Source organism: Narcine bancroftii, chromosome 8, assembly GCF_036971445.1.
Source record: "Narcine bancroftii isolate sNarBan1 chromosome 8, sNarBan1.hap1, whole genome shotgun sequence".
NCBI lineage: Eukaryota > Metazoa > Chordata > Chondrichthyes > Torpediniformes > Narcinidae > Narcine > Narcine bancroftii.
In genome coordinates, this window is record NC_091476.1 from 68,870,821 (window position 1) to 68,885,700 (window position 14,880).

General features: G+C 48.0%; 1 protein-coding gene across 13 annotated transcripts in view; it reads left to right on the forward strand.

Annotated features, from left to right (window-relative positions):
- The window catches only part of sipa1 (signal-induced proliferation-associated 1), a 159,035-nt gene that overhangs the window by 118,081 nt on the left and 26,074 nt on the right, over nucleotides 1–14,880 (forward strand). For all 13 annotated transcript variants that reach the window (XR_011343174.1, XM_069893988.1, XM_069893991.1 and 10 more), the window contains exons 9-10: nucleotides 11,716–11,990; nucleotides 13,551–13,745. Coding sequence is in view for 12 of the 13 variants with exons in the window: in XM_069893988.1 (XP_069750089.1) it covers nucleotides 11,716–11,990; nucleotides 13,551–13,745 (470 nt within the window). In the remaining variant the exon portion in view is untranslated. The remainder of the gene's footprint in view (nucleotides 1–11,715; nucleotides 11,991–13,550; nucleotides 13,746–14,880) is intronic.

A 14,880-nucleotide genomic window follows, 5' to 3' on the forward strand; every position in this document is an offset into this window, starting at 1 on the left:
ACTTCCCATGGACCACGGGGGAAGGTGGGGTGGGGGCGATTGGTGGGGAGGGATGAAGGGACAATTGAGTTGCAGAAGGAGGGAGCCCCCAGGCAGAGGAAGAGCTGTCTAGTTGTGGGATCCTGTAGTCGTTGGCGGAAATGTGTTGTCTGTGGAGGCTGGTAGGGGGTTGGTAGGTAAGAATAAAGGGAAGCCTGTGTTTGTTACATTTGTTGGCAGAGGGAGTCCAGGGCAGATGAGTGGAAAATGGAGGAGATGCGGGTGAGGGCTGAGTTGATGGTGGTGGAGGGGAGGCCATGTTTGTGGAAGAAGGAGGACACTTCAGTTGATCTGCACTGTAAAACTGTCAGTGTGTTGAATGAGATTTGCTGGTTTTATGCAGTATATTTAGAATAACGAATCATTCAGCATCAAAATCATCGGCCCAATTACGTACATCCTCTCTAATACAGTAAAACCACGATTATCTGGATAAAACCCCTGTTATCTGGATAAAACCTCTGTTATCTGGATAAAACCCCTGTTATCTGGATAAAACTCCTGTTATCTGGATAAAACTCCTGTTATCTGGATAAAACCCCAGTTATCTGGATAAAGCCGCTGTTATCTGGATAAAGCCCCTGTTATCTGGATAAACTCCTCTTATCTGGATAAACCCCTGTTATTTGGATAAAACCCGTTATCTGGATAAAACCCCTGTTATCTGGATAAAACCCTGGTTATCTTGATAAAACCCCTGTTATCTGGATAAAACCCATGTTATCTAGATAAAATCCCTGTTGTCTGGAATTCAAGCAATCGACAGCCTCAAGAAACCTGCACAAAAATTGTGCAAAATAAATAGGTGAAAAATACGTATGTTTAAAATTGGCACACCTCACCATTAGTTTGCCAAACACGCAACGTGGAACCTCAAGCAACCGGAAAATACACATCCGGCATTTACTAATCCCCAGAGGTGCCGGATACCAGGGGTTTGACTGTACTCAGAATCAAATCAGAATTTATTGCCGTGAACATGTCACAAAGTCCATTGTATTGTGGCAGCATCACAGGTGTAAATATTGCTATAAAGTACATTTTTGAAAAAAATCATTAAATTAGTGAAAAAGAAGAGAAAGTGAGGTCCTGTCTGTGGTCCATTGTCCACTCAGAAATTTGATGGCGGAGGGGAAGAAGCTAGCTTTGTCCCACTTGTGTATCTCTCAGATTCTATCACTTCCTGACAAATCTGGGATAGTTTACTGTGACCACCTAGGGCCGCAGAGCATATACAGCACACAAAACAGGTCCTTTGGCCCTTCTAGTCTGTGCCGAACTCTTATTCCACCGAGTCCCTGCACCCGGTCCATCAGCCTCCCATCCATGTACCTGTCCACATTTTTTGTTAGTGTTAAAATTGAACCCGCGCTCACTGCTTGGCAAAACCATTGAGGACCCCCACCTCCCTTGCTCCCTGCAGCTTTCAGTTACTCCTGTCAGGAAATTGACACAGGGGTGTCCGAGCCAGAACCATCAGTCTCAGCTCCTTCCCACTGGTGTACCTTGATGAAGGGCTCAAGTTGATTATGTATTTTTACACTGGCATCACGGTGGGGGGGAGGGGGGGGTGCGACACCAAAAAGACTGTCTATAAAAAAATTTTGTGTAGTGTTTCAGCAGAAATGTATTATTTTTATTTTTTATAAAAAATATCCCTGTTGTTAGAACAACAACAACATTTTTTGTCAGCTCGGCTTTCGTAGACCTACGAAGCTAAAACTTGATGCTCATTTACCTCTTGAACCTTCTAATGCACTCTGGGTCAGAGCTGTCATTATTACCCAATGACAACGATGCCTCAAATCGCGTGGTTCCGTCTGCCTGTGGAAATAAGCAAGCACTGTTGCTTTTGTTGCTGCCTGTGTTTTTACAGCCGCTGCTTTGGTCAAATTTTCTGATATTTTAGTTACAAAATCATGGGAATTAGTATTTGTGAACCTTGATTGATAATGTTTTTGAAAATGAAGTTGTAATTTAAAGGTGTAATTTTAATTTTGCCTGTTGTTTATCTCACGACGATTGCCAGGAATTATGATTTATGGGTAGCATTAGTACCAAAAAAACCTTTACTGAAGATTCTGTATGGTTTAGTATGAGAGGAGGTCCATTTTGGGGGTGGGGGTGACACCATGAGTTAGCACACCGGGTGACACCAGCCCTCACGACACCCTGTATCTTTGTCTGCTATATGAAATTCACTGTTTGACCAGCTGAGTTTCTCCAGCGTTGTGCTTTTAACTCCTCACGGGCAGTGAGACTGATGAACTGCTCTTGCAAGCCCCCCGATGCCCAACTATTTATTGAACGAGAATATTTATTTTAATATTTGTCTATAAGTACCCCACATGTGCGTCGCCTGTCCGAACATGCGTTACATGCATTTGTGGGGTGTTTGCACCGAGGACCGGAGAACACTGTTTAGTCGGGTTGCACTGGCTCAATTGGGGCGTGCACTTGAAACGCTTCAGCCGGTAGCCCCTTCCATATTCCCACCTCTTTGGTGAAGGTGGAGGGGACCGGAGCAGCTACAGAGAGCGCAACGGCACCCAGGTACGGGATTGATCTTGGGCAGCTGGCAGAAGCTGTGCTGGCAGTGCCACCCACCTGTACCCAGGTCAACAGCATCACTGTCGCAGCAAGAGGTGGAGAGTGACCTTGCTTTGTAAACTCCCCTCCGGGCATCATGTGCTGTGATCGTGGGCTCTTTGGAAAGCAACCATTCCTGAATTTGACTTCTTTCTATGTTCCCAAATGTGCCCTCCACAAATGTTCAGGACAAAGAGAATTTTTTTCCCGTTTATTTGCCCCTGCTCTCCACAGTTTTAAATTTGTAATCAAACAATTCACATGTAATTAAAGTGTGCATTCCCAATTTTAATCAAGGTTAGACATCTTGGTTTGGCCATGTGGAAATTACAACACTTTTTATATTTCAGGGCGCCATAATGTTTGTGACATTTGGCTTCACAGGTGTTTGTGAGGACTCAGGGGTGCTTAATTGCTTCATTGGTGCAGCTATAAGAGATCTTGGCTTGTTTCGAAGCTTTTGATCACCTTTGGAGTCTGTTGTTGCCTTTTTCCCACATGATGACCAGAGTTGGGCCGATGAAAGTCAAAGAAGCCATTATGAGGCTGGAAAACAAGAATAAAACAGTAAGGGACATCGCCCAAATCTTAGGATGACCAAAATCAACTCGTTGGAACATCATCAAGGAGAAAGGGCGTCCAGGTGAGCTCAGTCCTCCACTGCTGATGACCGAAGAATCTTTCTCGTAACGAAGAAAAATTCCCTAAACTCCCATCTAGCAGAAGACCTCATGAACGGAAATTATAGAGGCTACGCTGCAAGATGCAGACCACCAGTTCACCATAGAAACAGAATGGGCCAGATGGCAGTTTAAAAGAGCCTGCAGCATTTTGGAAAAAGGCCTTGTGAACAGGTGAGACCAAGGTGAACCTGTATGAGGGTGATGGCAGGAGCATATTGCGGAGCCGTAAAGGAACTGCCCAAGATCCAAATGTGCCCCCCTCCTCTGTGAAACGTGGTGGGGGTGTTATGGCCTGGGCATGTATGGCGGCCACAGGTACTGGTGCACTCATCTTCATTGAGGACATAACTGCTGATGGCAGTAGCAAAATGAATTCTGAGGGGCACAGAAACATCTAATCTGCTCAGGTTCGAGCAAAGGCCTCCAAACTCATCGAGCGGAGCAAGTCAATGATCCCAAGTGTGCGGCAAAAGCCACCCGCGGGTTGTTCAAAGCTTAAAATACTGGAAGAATTCCGAACGGCCAAGTCAGCCACCGATCGAGAAGGCCTTCTATCTGCTGAAGAGAAAACCAGCCCCTGACACAAGCAGGAGCTGAAGATCGAGGCCCGGCAGAGCCTCGCCAGAAAAGATACTCGGCACCTGGTGGCGTCTACGAATCGCGGATGTTGAGCAGTCGTTGCATGCAAGGGGATATGCGACTAAGTATTAAACGTGACTACTTTAATAAACAGACCATTGCTGCCTCCCAAATATTATGGTGCCCTGAAATGCAGGGGACTATGTATAAAAAGTGCTGTAATTTCCACACGGTCAAACCACAATGTCTACAAATAATTTTGATGAAAATCTGGAATGTGCACTTGAATTGATCGATTGCAAATTTAAAACTGCAAAGCACAGGGGCGGATCAAGGAAAAGTGCCTTTTGGTCTTGCGAATGTCCTTGGCAATCTCCCATGCGGTGCCAAACCTTTACAAATGCCCTTCAAACTACATTCCAGCATCCGTGCCATTACTCACAAATGTTAGTCCATAGCTGCTCATTTTAAAGGGTTTACTTTGGCAGGGGGAGGGCATTTTCTTGTTCCAGATGACATTTTTACATCAGAAATTTATGATTATTTTTAAGCGAAGTTGCCAGATGGTACTTAAGATAATGGGTAAAAAAAACACAATGTGGGAGAAACTCAGCAGGTCAAACAGCGAACTTTATATCGCAAAGATAAATATACATAAGTGAAGTTTCGAGCCTGAGGTAGGGAGTTGCAAACAAAATGATTGGGGGGGGCAGGGGGAGGAGCACAGATGGGCAGGGAGGAGGTAAGAGGTGGATGAGGGAGGGGAGGGGGAAGGCTCCGTTAATGGAGGGGGGAAGGGGGTGGAGAGCTGGAGGAAAAGAGGGAGTGGGGAAGAGGGGAGGGTGGGCTGGCAGAAACCCATGTTAGGGCACGGGTGGGTGGCACACAAACTGTGTTCCAGCGAGTGGGGGTTCAAATCCCGCCGTGCTGTCGGCGAGGAGTCTGTACATTCTCCCTGTGTCTGCGTGGGTTTTCCTCGGTTGGGGGGAATTCAAAAAATGTACCAGGGTGGTGGGGGGGGGGGGATTTGTAGGTCAATTGGGCAGCACGGGTTGAAAGGGCCTAAATTTATAATTGAAAAAGTTGAATTTAATTTCGCCCAGAGAGCGCCCCGTTGGAATTTACAGGGTGGGGCGGCTCAGTTTGGCAGGTTACGAGGCTGTGGACAGATACATCAGCGCAGGAGTGGGGCGCGGAGTTGGAACGGTTGTCAGTCCGGGTGCAAGGTGAGGCTCGTAGCCTGTCGGACGTGAGTGGGTGCACAGCAAACCCGATGATATTCCGCCTCTCCTGTGGGCCTAGCACCTGTGGGCAATGAGGTTCAAATTGTACCGGTGGGGTGTGTAGGCCAATGGAGTGTAAATTAGGTGCCACGGACCCGTGCCGTATGCAAAAAAGGGTTCAGATCAGAGTGGAATCCAATTACTTCTCCTTCCTGTGCGAGCTGACTAATTCTCCGTGCTTGACCTGATGGGCTGGGCCCTCGAGGGTTTTAACTATGAAGTGTCTTCATGCATTACGGTTAACAATGAGTTTCCAGGCCCTCTGCCCTCTTGCTGTATGCCACCATTAAAAGGTAGGCTTTCTTCTACATCTTGTGAAGCGATTTCTTTTCCTCCTGAGTTTTGCATTCCAATCATGCGGTGGAATGAGCGCCTGGGCCTCCTTGCCGCAGCCCTGGGTGAACCTGGATGGAAAGCCAGGGGTTCTCCCCCGCCACCGTTGCTGCTAACTGCAGTGTTCCGGCCTGTTCCAGGGACCCTCTGTGGCTGCTGGTAGGCAGGTTGGTCTGACGGAGAAGGCCCGCGAGATGGATCTTTCTCGCAAAGAAAGGCCAGTTCCGAACTGCCAACAGGGAAGTCTCAAGTCTGGCAGAATCTGTGGAAAGAGAAACGGAGTTAACATTTCCAGCAGAACTGGAAAAGACCGTTGCAGAGGGGTTTCGGTAGGGATTGAGGAAGTTGGTACCATGGTATGATTTAGGAGCAGAAGTAGGCCATTTGGCCCACTGAGTCTGCTCTGCCATTCCATCATGAGCTGACCCGTTCTCCCACTCAGCCCCACTCCCCTGCCTTCTCCCCATAACCCTTGATACCCTGACCATTCAGATATCTAGCAATCTCTGCCTTAAATACACGCAAGGACCTGGCCTCCACAGCCGCCCATAGTAGCAAATTCCAGACGTTCACCACTTTCTGGCCGAAGAAATCCCTCTGCACCTGTTTTAAACGGGCGGGCTTCAATCCTGAATCAAATTTATTGTCAGATGACATATATAACATCACATACAACCCTGAGATTCTTTATCCTGCAGGCCAGGCAGAATTACCACTTATCAGTAGTGCACAAAAAATTCTGTAAATGTAAATAAATAAAGAAATGTAAACAAACTGACTATGCGATACAGAGAAAGCAATCAATAAAGTGCACAAGTAAGAATCCTTAAATGAGTCCCTGGTTGAGTTTGTCCTTAAGGAGTCTGATGGTGGAGGGGTAGCCGCTGTTCCTGAACCTGGTGCCAAGAGTCTTGTGGCACTGAGACCTCTTTCCTGATGGCAGGAGCGAGAACAGAGCGTGTGCTGGGCGGCGCAGACCCTCGATTATCGCTACTACTCTCCAAAGGCAGATATTCCTGATGGTGGGAATATGATGATGGTTTTGCCTGTGATGTCCTGGAGTGTCTCCACTGCCTTTCCGCTCAGGGCTATTGGTGTCCCCCTCCCCCCAATACCAGACTGTCAGTGCACTGCCCACCACATGCCTGTGGAAATTTGCCATCCTCCGACCACAGGAAACAGCTTTGCCCCATCTACTCCGTCCAGGCTCTCCAGCATTTGAAATGCTTCGACAAGGTCCCTCCTTATTCTTCTGAACGAGGTGTACAGTTCGAGAGCCGTCAAATGTCCCTTCATTCCAGGAATCATTCTTGTGAATCTTCTCTGAACCTTCTCCAAGCCCAGTGCATCATTTTTGCGAATAAGGAGCATAAAGCTGGGCCTTGTGCTCCATCTGGTTGATATATGAATTAGAGATTTAGAAAATGTGCAAACTGTGATATTCAGAGCTGTTTTATTTTCTTACACCAGTGTTTTGGGTCAGATGGGTGGAGGGATCAGTAGATCAGTCAGTCATCAATCAACATCTGTGATGTGGGATCTGCGATCACTGCCGGACAAAATCTAACAGGGTCTAGATCAGGGACATTGCCAGGAGACCTTGGTGTAAAACAGGGAGGGCCATGACTATTTCTCAAGCATTTTATCAGGAGTTCTGCGCTGGAAAGTGCGCTGAGTGGTTGCAATGCGGTCTGGTGTTGGCGGGGATGCCAAGCGTAAAGCCCTGCAAAAAGGCAAATGCATCCAGCCCCTGGATATCGTAGGCAAAAACCCTCCCCCACCGTCAGGAACATCAACGGGGAGCGCTGTCGTCGGACAGCAGCGGCGAATCATCAGGGATCCGCGCCGCCCGGTGCACACTCTGTTCTCACTGCTGCCATCAAGAAAGAGGTGTAGGTTCCACAAGAATCGCACCACCAGGTTCAGAGCCAGCTGCTCCCCCTCCACCATTAGACTCCTCAACGACAAACTCAATCAGGGACTCGTTTAAGGACTCTTGTGCACTTTATTGATTTTTTCGCTCTCTGTATTGGACAGTCAGTTTGTTTACATTTCTTTACAGGTTTGCATGTGTATATTGTGTACAGTTTCTTTTGCACTATCAATAAATGGCAACTCTGTCTAAACCACTGAAAAAGAATCTCAGGGTCATATGTGATGTCATGTAGATACTGGAATATTATGGAGAGGTTGTATAAGACATTGGTGAGGCCAACTTTGGAGCATTGTGTACAGTTCTGGTCAATGAACTACAGGAAGGATATCAGTAAGATCGAAAGTGTGCAGAGAAGATTTACTAGGATGTTGCCCTGATTTCAGGAGTTGAGATACAGGGAAAGATTGAACAGGTTGGGACTTTATTCCTTGGAGTGTAGTAGAATGAGAGGAGATTTGAGAGAGGTTTACAAAATTATGAGGGGTGTAGACAGAATGAATGCAGTAGGCCCTTCCCACTGAGATTAAATAAATACGAGAGGACATGGCTTTAGGGTGGAAGGGGAAAGGTTTAGGGGGATCTTCTCCACTGATAGTGGACCAAGCTGCTACCTGACACGGTCATGCAGGCTCACGGTTATGTATTAAGAATAAGTTGGGTAGGTACATGGATGGGAGGTGTCTGAAGGGTTATGGACTGGGTGCAGGTCAGTAGGACTAGCGGAATGATGTGACGGTGCAGACTAGAAGGGCCGCGTGGCTTGCGGTGTTCTGTGGTTCTACTCTGGCAATAAATCTGAAATTAACTGGCATCTTTGCCAATATTTTGTGGCCATGTAGCATCAAGAGAGCAAGCACCAGGCGTTATCTCTGCCCTGATTCCCAGAGGTGGAGGCGACCCTCAGTCACGCACTGACAATCTCATTGCCCACCTCTGGGTACAGAACATCTCCGAGGTGATTATGCCTGGCATCCAGAAACAAGGCAAGTCTGAAGATGGGTCTGAAGGGAAAGTCATCATCAAAGTCTTCCTACACCATCTCCTCCCGGTGGCTGAAGAGCTTTCCCCAAATTATAGTGTGGATTTCCACCCCCCCCCCCCCCCCCCCCGCCAAAGGCAGCCAGAATGCGAGTTTAAAACCGATTCTGGTCCTTTAAACCTCTGACTCCCAATTATTCAACTGACATATGTTTTGGAGGGTGGGAGGAAACCGGGGCACTTGGTGTAGCCCGGTTGGGGTCGCGGTTAGTGCAGCACCCTTACAGTGCCAGCGATCGGAACCGGGGTCCGAAACCCGCGCTTCCCATGAGGAGTTTGTACATTCTCCCCACATCTGCGCGGGTGTTCCCCCAGGGGGGGCGCTCCGGTTTCCTCCCGCCGTTCGGAACATGCTGTGGTGTGGTGCTAATTGGGCGGCATGGACGAAATGGCCTGTTACTGTGCTGAAGATTAAATTTAAAAAGATTAAAATTTTAAAATGTACAAACTCCAAGCAGATGGTGCCAGATTCGAACTTGGCGCTGACAGGGCTGCCCAATTTAGGGAGCAATTTATGCTGCCCTGAGAGGGTTAGGCACATCATTCCCAAGCTTGGCTTGCTAAGGGAATTCGTTCCAGCAACATGGTGGCAGGGTTAGATTCGAATCTGGCGTTCTCTGTCAGGAGTTTGTATGCTCTCTCCGTGTCCGCGTGGGTTTCCTCCCACCCTTCAAAAAATGTAGGGTCCATTTAGGGGGGGGCGTAAAGGCTCGTGGGCGTATCATGTAATATTAATCAATGAGTCCACTACAGACCCAATCTTACTGCCGTCTGGTGTGAAACAAGGCTGTGTCACCACCCTAACAGTTGATCTTGCATGAGGCGAGGCCGCTCCTTGCTTACAGCAAGCTTTCCAGGGTGAAGCAGCACAAGAGAAATGCGCTGCTGTTCCACCTCCTCTTCAGGCTGGGGCCTCCCTGTCGAAGCAATTGCGAAGACCATCCCGGCACAGGTGCACCATGGTTGCATCCGTCTGGCGCAGGGCAGGAAGAGATGGCTGAATTGTGAATTTGGCCACAGCAGTGTGGCGGGCACCAGTCCCATCGAGGACAGCAACCTCTATCCTTGAGGACCCACCCACCACCCAGGCCGGGCCCTCTTCACTCTGCCACCATCAGGAAGGAGGTACTGGAGCCTGAAGACGAGCACCCAGTGGCACAAAAGCAGCTTCTTCCCCTCCGTCAGCGGTTCTCGGCCTTTCCTTTCTCCACTCGCATCCTGCCTGAAGTCATCCCTAACTATCCTGTAGCAGCCCATCCAGAGGTGGGATGACTTCAGGTGGGATGCGAGCAGGGAAAGGAAAGGTTGAGAATTACTGACATTCGCCGTCATATTCCTGGATGGATAATGAACCACGGACTTTCTCTTTTGCACTAATTTATTTTTAAGTGTGGTTCATATTTGCAGTATTTGACGTGCTCATGACAATAAATTCCGATTCTGAAATAAACCCGAACTTTAAAAAAAAATTAAGTTAGACATACAGGCCAACTCGGCCCTACGAGTCCAATTTACTCCACCACCCCCACCCCCCCCCCACCACTCCAGGAAACTGGAGTCCTCCCCCACCCGGGGGAGACAGGGAGAAGGTACAGACTCATTGCAGGCCCAGGTCTGGTCCCCGATTGCTGGCGCTACGCCAACCAGCCATCTGGGTAGGCCCTCACTCGCTGTGTGTCACAGCGAAGCAATCTCCGCTTTCCCTCTGCATCGCCAAGAGTGCAAAGAAGCAAAACATTCCGGTGAAACATGCACCTATGGTGTTGACATTTGCCCCAGGAAATTTGCTTTGCATAATCCTTTAAATCTTAATTTGAGGAAGTGATGAGTGATTTCAAAAAACCTGGATTCCGGTCAGGCCCCCACGGCTCAGAATCAGGTTTATTGTCAGGAGCACGTGGCATAAAATTTGTTGTTTTAAGGCAGTGGTAATTGTCCATTAAAGTTGCTTGAAATTGCAGTCCTGTAAACACAATATTTAAAATTAAATAACTAGTGCAGAAAGAATCAGTGGTCCTCAACCTTTTTCTTTCCACTTTAAGTAATCCCTATGCCATAGGGGCTCTATGATTAGTAAAGGGGTTGCTTAAGGTGGGATGTGAGTGGGAAGAAAAAGTTTGAAAACCACTGTTTGAATCACCCCTCCTGGACTCGTTATGTGCAGGGTTTCACGGCTTCCAAAAGAAATGGGACAATGACCATTTTTCTCAAGCCAAATAAATCCGGGACAATCGGGCTGAGAGAAGGCTCTCAACCTTCCCACCCTTACTAATCACAGAGCCCCGATGGCAGAGGGATGACTTCAAGAGGGATGTGAGTGGGAAGAAAAAGGTTGAGAACTACTGCATTAAGATTTTCCCCACAAAAATGCAATTAATCATTTTACATTTGCAATCAATAGACTTTCCCCAGCCATCAGAATTAAGGGATGTCAAGTTGAAGCTGTAAATTAACAGATCAGCATGACCTCAACGGATGGTAGGATACGAATGAGGGGGGTTTGAACTGATACTGTTCCTGGGCTTAGTTCTGGGAAGGACGATTTAACACTTCAGTGATGGGAAACGTCTGCTTACATCATGGCAAGTTTGAAACTTGGGTGGATGGTGGCTGAAAAATGAATACCCGACGTGACAATGGCCTGTTTCCTATTGGCTTCACCCCATGATGTCATACCAGGAAGTTGGTAGCGCTCCAAAATAACAGTGCTGCAATGAACCTGATGACCCCAGCAAGCCTTCAGAGGCTGTAATCTCTCTAAACCCCGAAGCCTATTTGTTTCGTTGGACATTACACCACAGTACAGGCCGACCTGTGTATTCCTACCAAAGAAAAGTACCAAAGAAAAGTACCAATACCCACCTCACGCAACACAATCTCAAGCAACCGGAAAATTCACTCATCCGGAATCCACCAATCCTCATAGGTGCCAGATACTGGGGATTTTACTATAACACCTTATGTCTGTTGGTCTCTACTCCTCCCCTCGCCCTTTCTCTCCTCCTTCCCAGCTTGAAGAGGGGCTCGAAATGTCGGTCATATACCTGATGGATGCTGGGAGACTGGGCTGAGTCCCACCAGTATTTCTCTTCAAAAGCAGCCAGGTTCTTGACAGAATGGGCTGAATGACCTCCCTGCAACACATCGACTTATCCAGAGGGAGCTGGGTGGGCCTGGGATCTCCTCTCCCCACCCCCACCACTGACTCTCATCCTCTGTGTGTTCCCCAATCCAGATTGTGACAACCGGGTGTGAGACCATCGACCTGCTCCTCCGGCGGAACAGCGTCCATCACCTTGGCTTCCAAGCCAACGGCGAAGGGATTGTGACCCAGGTGGAGGAGAACGGCTACGCCCAGATGATGGGGCTGAAGCTCTTCAGCCGGCTGGTCAGGATCTGCGAGATTCCGGTGGTGCTGCTGCCATACCGGGAGAGGGCAGAACTCCTGAGGAAGGTCGACCACGTGAGGATCACCGTCATCCCTCCCGACAGCAAGGGCAAGCCCAGAATGTAGGTTTCACTCCCCACCTCATTATTTTCACCCAAGTGCCTATTAAAAGCCCCTTTTGCACTGGCACTTTGCCCCAGTAATTGTCTACTGAGGGTCCAGTTTGAAGGCTCCTCAATCCGTATGCAGGTGTCAAATCACGCCAGGGATTGACTGCCTAGGTAGGATGTATTGAGATTCAATTTATTGTCATAGCGTTATGAGCCCAGAGGACCCCAAAACCCAGCAACAATAGATAGTCACCAAGACAAATGGTTACTTAAACAAAAGTTGCTTTTAATTATCTTTAAACATGAAAAAAGGATCAAACTTTAACTTATCCCTATTGACTTAATTAACCTGACTTAACCCCCCTTCTAATTCTAAGAGCAGGTGTGTGTAATGTGTGTGAAAGTTCTGAAAAGTTATTTGATTCACAGTCCAATCTCACTTCTCACTACTCCAAGTTCACTGGTTGGAGGAAATTCTTATACTTTAACATTTATAAACTTCACCAGGCTTTGGTGCTTGAAAGGTAAACGGTTACCACTCAGGAAGGTTCTTGTCGGTTTTTAGAGAGAGATTTGTGGTACATTTACTTCCGTCAGACATATCGGGACCTCACAGCTTTTGCAAAAGCTTCAGAGAATGGCCAAGAGACTTCACTAATGGATTGTTGTTTACAAAAAGGCAACAGATGAAAAATCTTGTTGGAGCTGCCTTCTGTCTGGAGGGGAACTTGCTGTTCTAAGAGGGTCATGTGGTTTTGCAAACAGAGAGAGTCAAACAGGCTTTCTCTCTGAGAGTCAGAGAGACAGGGATCACTTGTACAGTGTTACAGCTGGGACTGGAACAGGACAAGCTGGCAAGCTGTTTGGAAGACAGCTTGGTCAAAGCCCTTGAGGTTCATGCAAGAGGAGAGGACTGGCTGTCTAATGTTTCACTTGGAATTAGAGAAAACAAAAGGAACTCTGTGGTGACCTGAAAGAGGTGATCATCTGGAGAACCCTGAGGGGGCAAGTTTCTTCGGCAAGACACTGAAGTGGCTGATCAAAGTATATCAGTTGTGGGTGTCCTGGAACAACAAATCTCTCTCAGAAAATTGACAAGAACCTTCCTGAGTGGTAACCATTTACCTTTCAAGCACCAAAGCCTGGTGAACTTTATAAATGTTAAATTCTGTGCACAGTATAAGAACTGCCTGCAACCAGTGAACTTGGAGGAATGAGAAGTGAGATTGGACTGTGAATCAAAGAACTTTTCTGAACTTACACACCCATTACACACAGGTGCGCTTCGAATTAGAAGGGGGTTGTTAGGTTAGTTAAGTCAATAGAGATAAGTTAAAGTTTGATCCTTTTTTCATGTTTAAAGATAATTAAAAAGAACTTCTGTTTAAGTAACCATTTGTCCTTGTGAATATCTATTGCTGCTGGGTTTTGGGGTCCTCTGTGCTCGTGCTGCCTGCTTTTACCATCATCTCGGACGTCAAGAGGTGATGCTTGGCTGTCAGTTGGGGCTTCAACGTGGTCTGTGCTGGCAGGAGGAGGTGTATTGGGGCTAATCTGCTCTTTTCTTCACAGGAGCTTCTCCGAGCTGTACAGGAAGTCCATTGAGGAGATGGAGAGGAAGTGCGACCGGCTGCCAGACACGGGGTTGGCCGTGCCCTGCCTGCCCCTGCTGAGGATGTCCTCACTCCAGGAGACCAGGAGCACCAGTCCACAGAGCCCGACGGTACAGAGCTGCTCCCTGGAAATGAAAGCGGCTCAAGGCCAGAGGTATGTGGGGCTGGGTGGGGGGGGGGGGGGGGGGGAATCCCACTAAATGAGGAGAACGTGGTCAGCAGGAAAGTGGATGAAAAAAGTGTTTGGATTATGACCACTATGAGAGGAATAAGCCATTTGGCCCATCGAGTCTGCCCCACCATTTAATCATGAGCTGATCCATTCTCCCACTTGGGCCCACTGCCCAGCCTTCTCCCCTTAGCCTGGCCAATGAAGAACCTACCGATCTCTGCCTGAAAGACACCCAACAACCTGACCATCACAAATGCCTGCGGCAACAAATTCCACAGGCTCTAGCTGAAGAAGTTCCTCCCCATCTCTGTCCTAAACGGGCGCCCCTCTGTCCTGAAGTTGTGCCCTCTTGTCCTGGACTCCCCCAACATGGGAAATAAACCTTTCTCCATCTTTCAACATTCAAGTAAAGTTTATTGTCGTCTGATTGTACAAGTACAACCCGACGAAAATGTTCTCCACTCCTTGATGCAAAACACGCAGACACAAAACCAGACATAACCCAGACAAACAATACACATGCAGGACAAGTATTTTATCTATACAAATAAATATTGTTTCATGAATATGAGAGTCTCAGATGGTCAGTGTGAGCAGTTCCTTTGGTCGTTCAGCGTCCTTACTGCCCGAGGGAAGAAGCTGTTCCTCGGCCTGGTGATGCTGGCTCTGATCCTCCTGTATCTCTTGCCCCCAATGGGAGCAGCTGGAAGATGCTGTGCACGGGGTGGAAGGGGTCCTCCGTGGTTCAGCATGCCCTCTTCAGGCAACAATCCCGGTCGACCACATCAATGGGGGACTCCAGTGATCTTCTCTTATGGTCCTGTCATGGATCAATATGTTTCAATGAGATTCCCACTCCTTTTAAATTCCAACCAATGCAGTCTAAGAGCTGTTAAATGCTCCTCATGTTCACTCCCAGGAGCATCCCAGTGAGCCTCCTTTGAACCCTCTCCACCATCAGCAGAAATTGCCCGGCACCCCTTACAGTTGGAGAAAGAGAAGCAAGAGAGATCCCTCCCTCCCTCCCCCCAGAGACACTGAGCCCCTGTGGATTCCGCACCCTCCACAGCCCCGTGGACCAGTCCAAACCACCAGCACCCAAGCTCCAGGTCCAAAC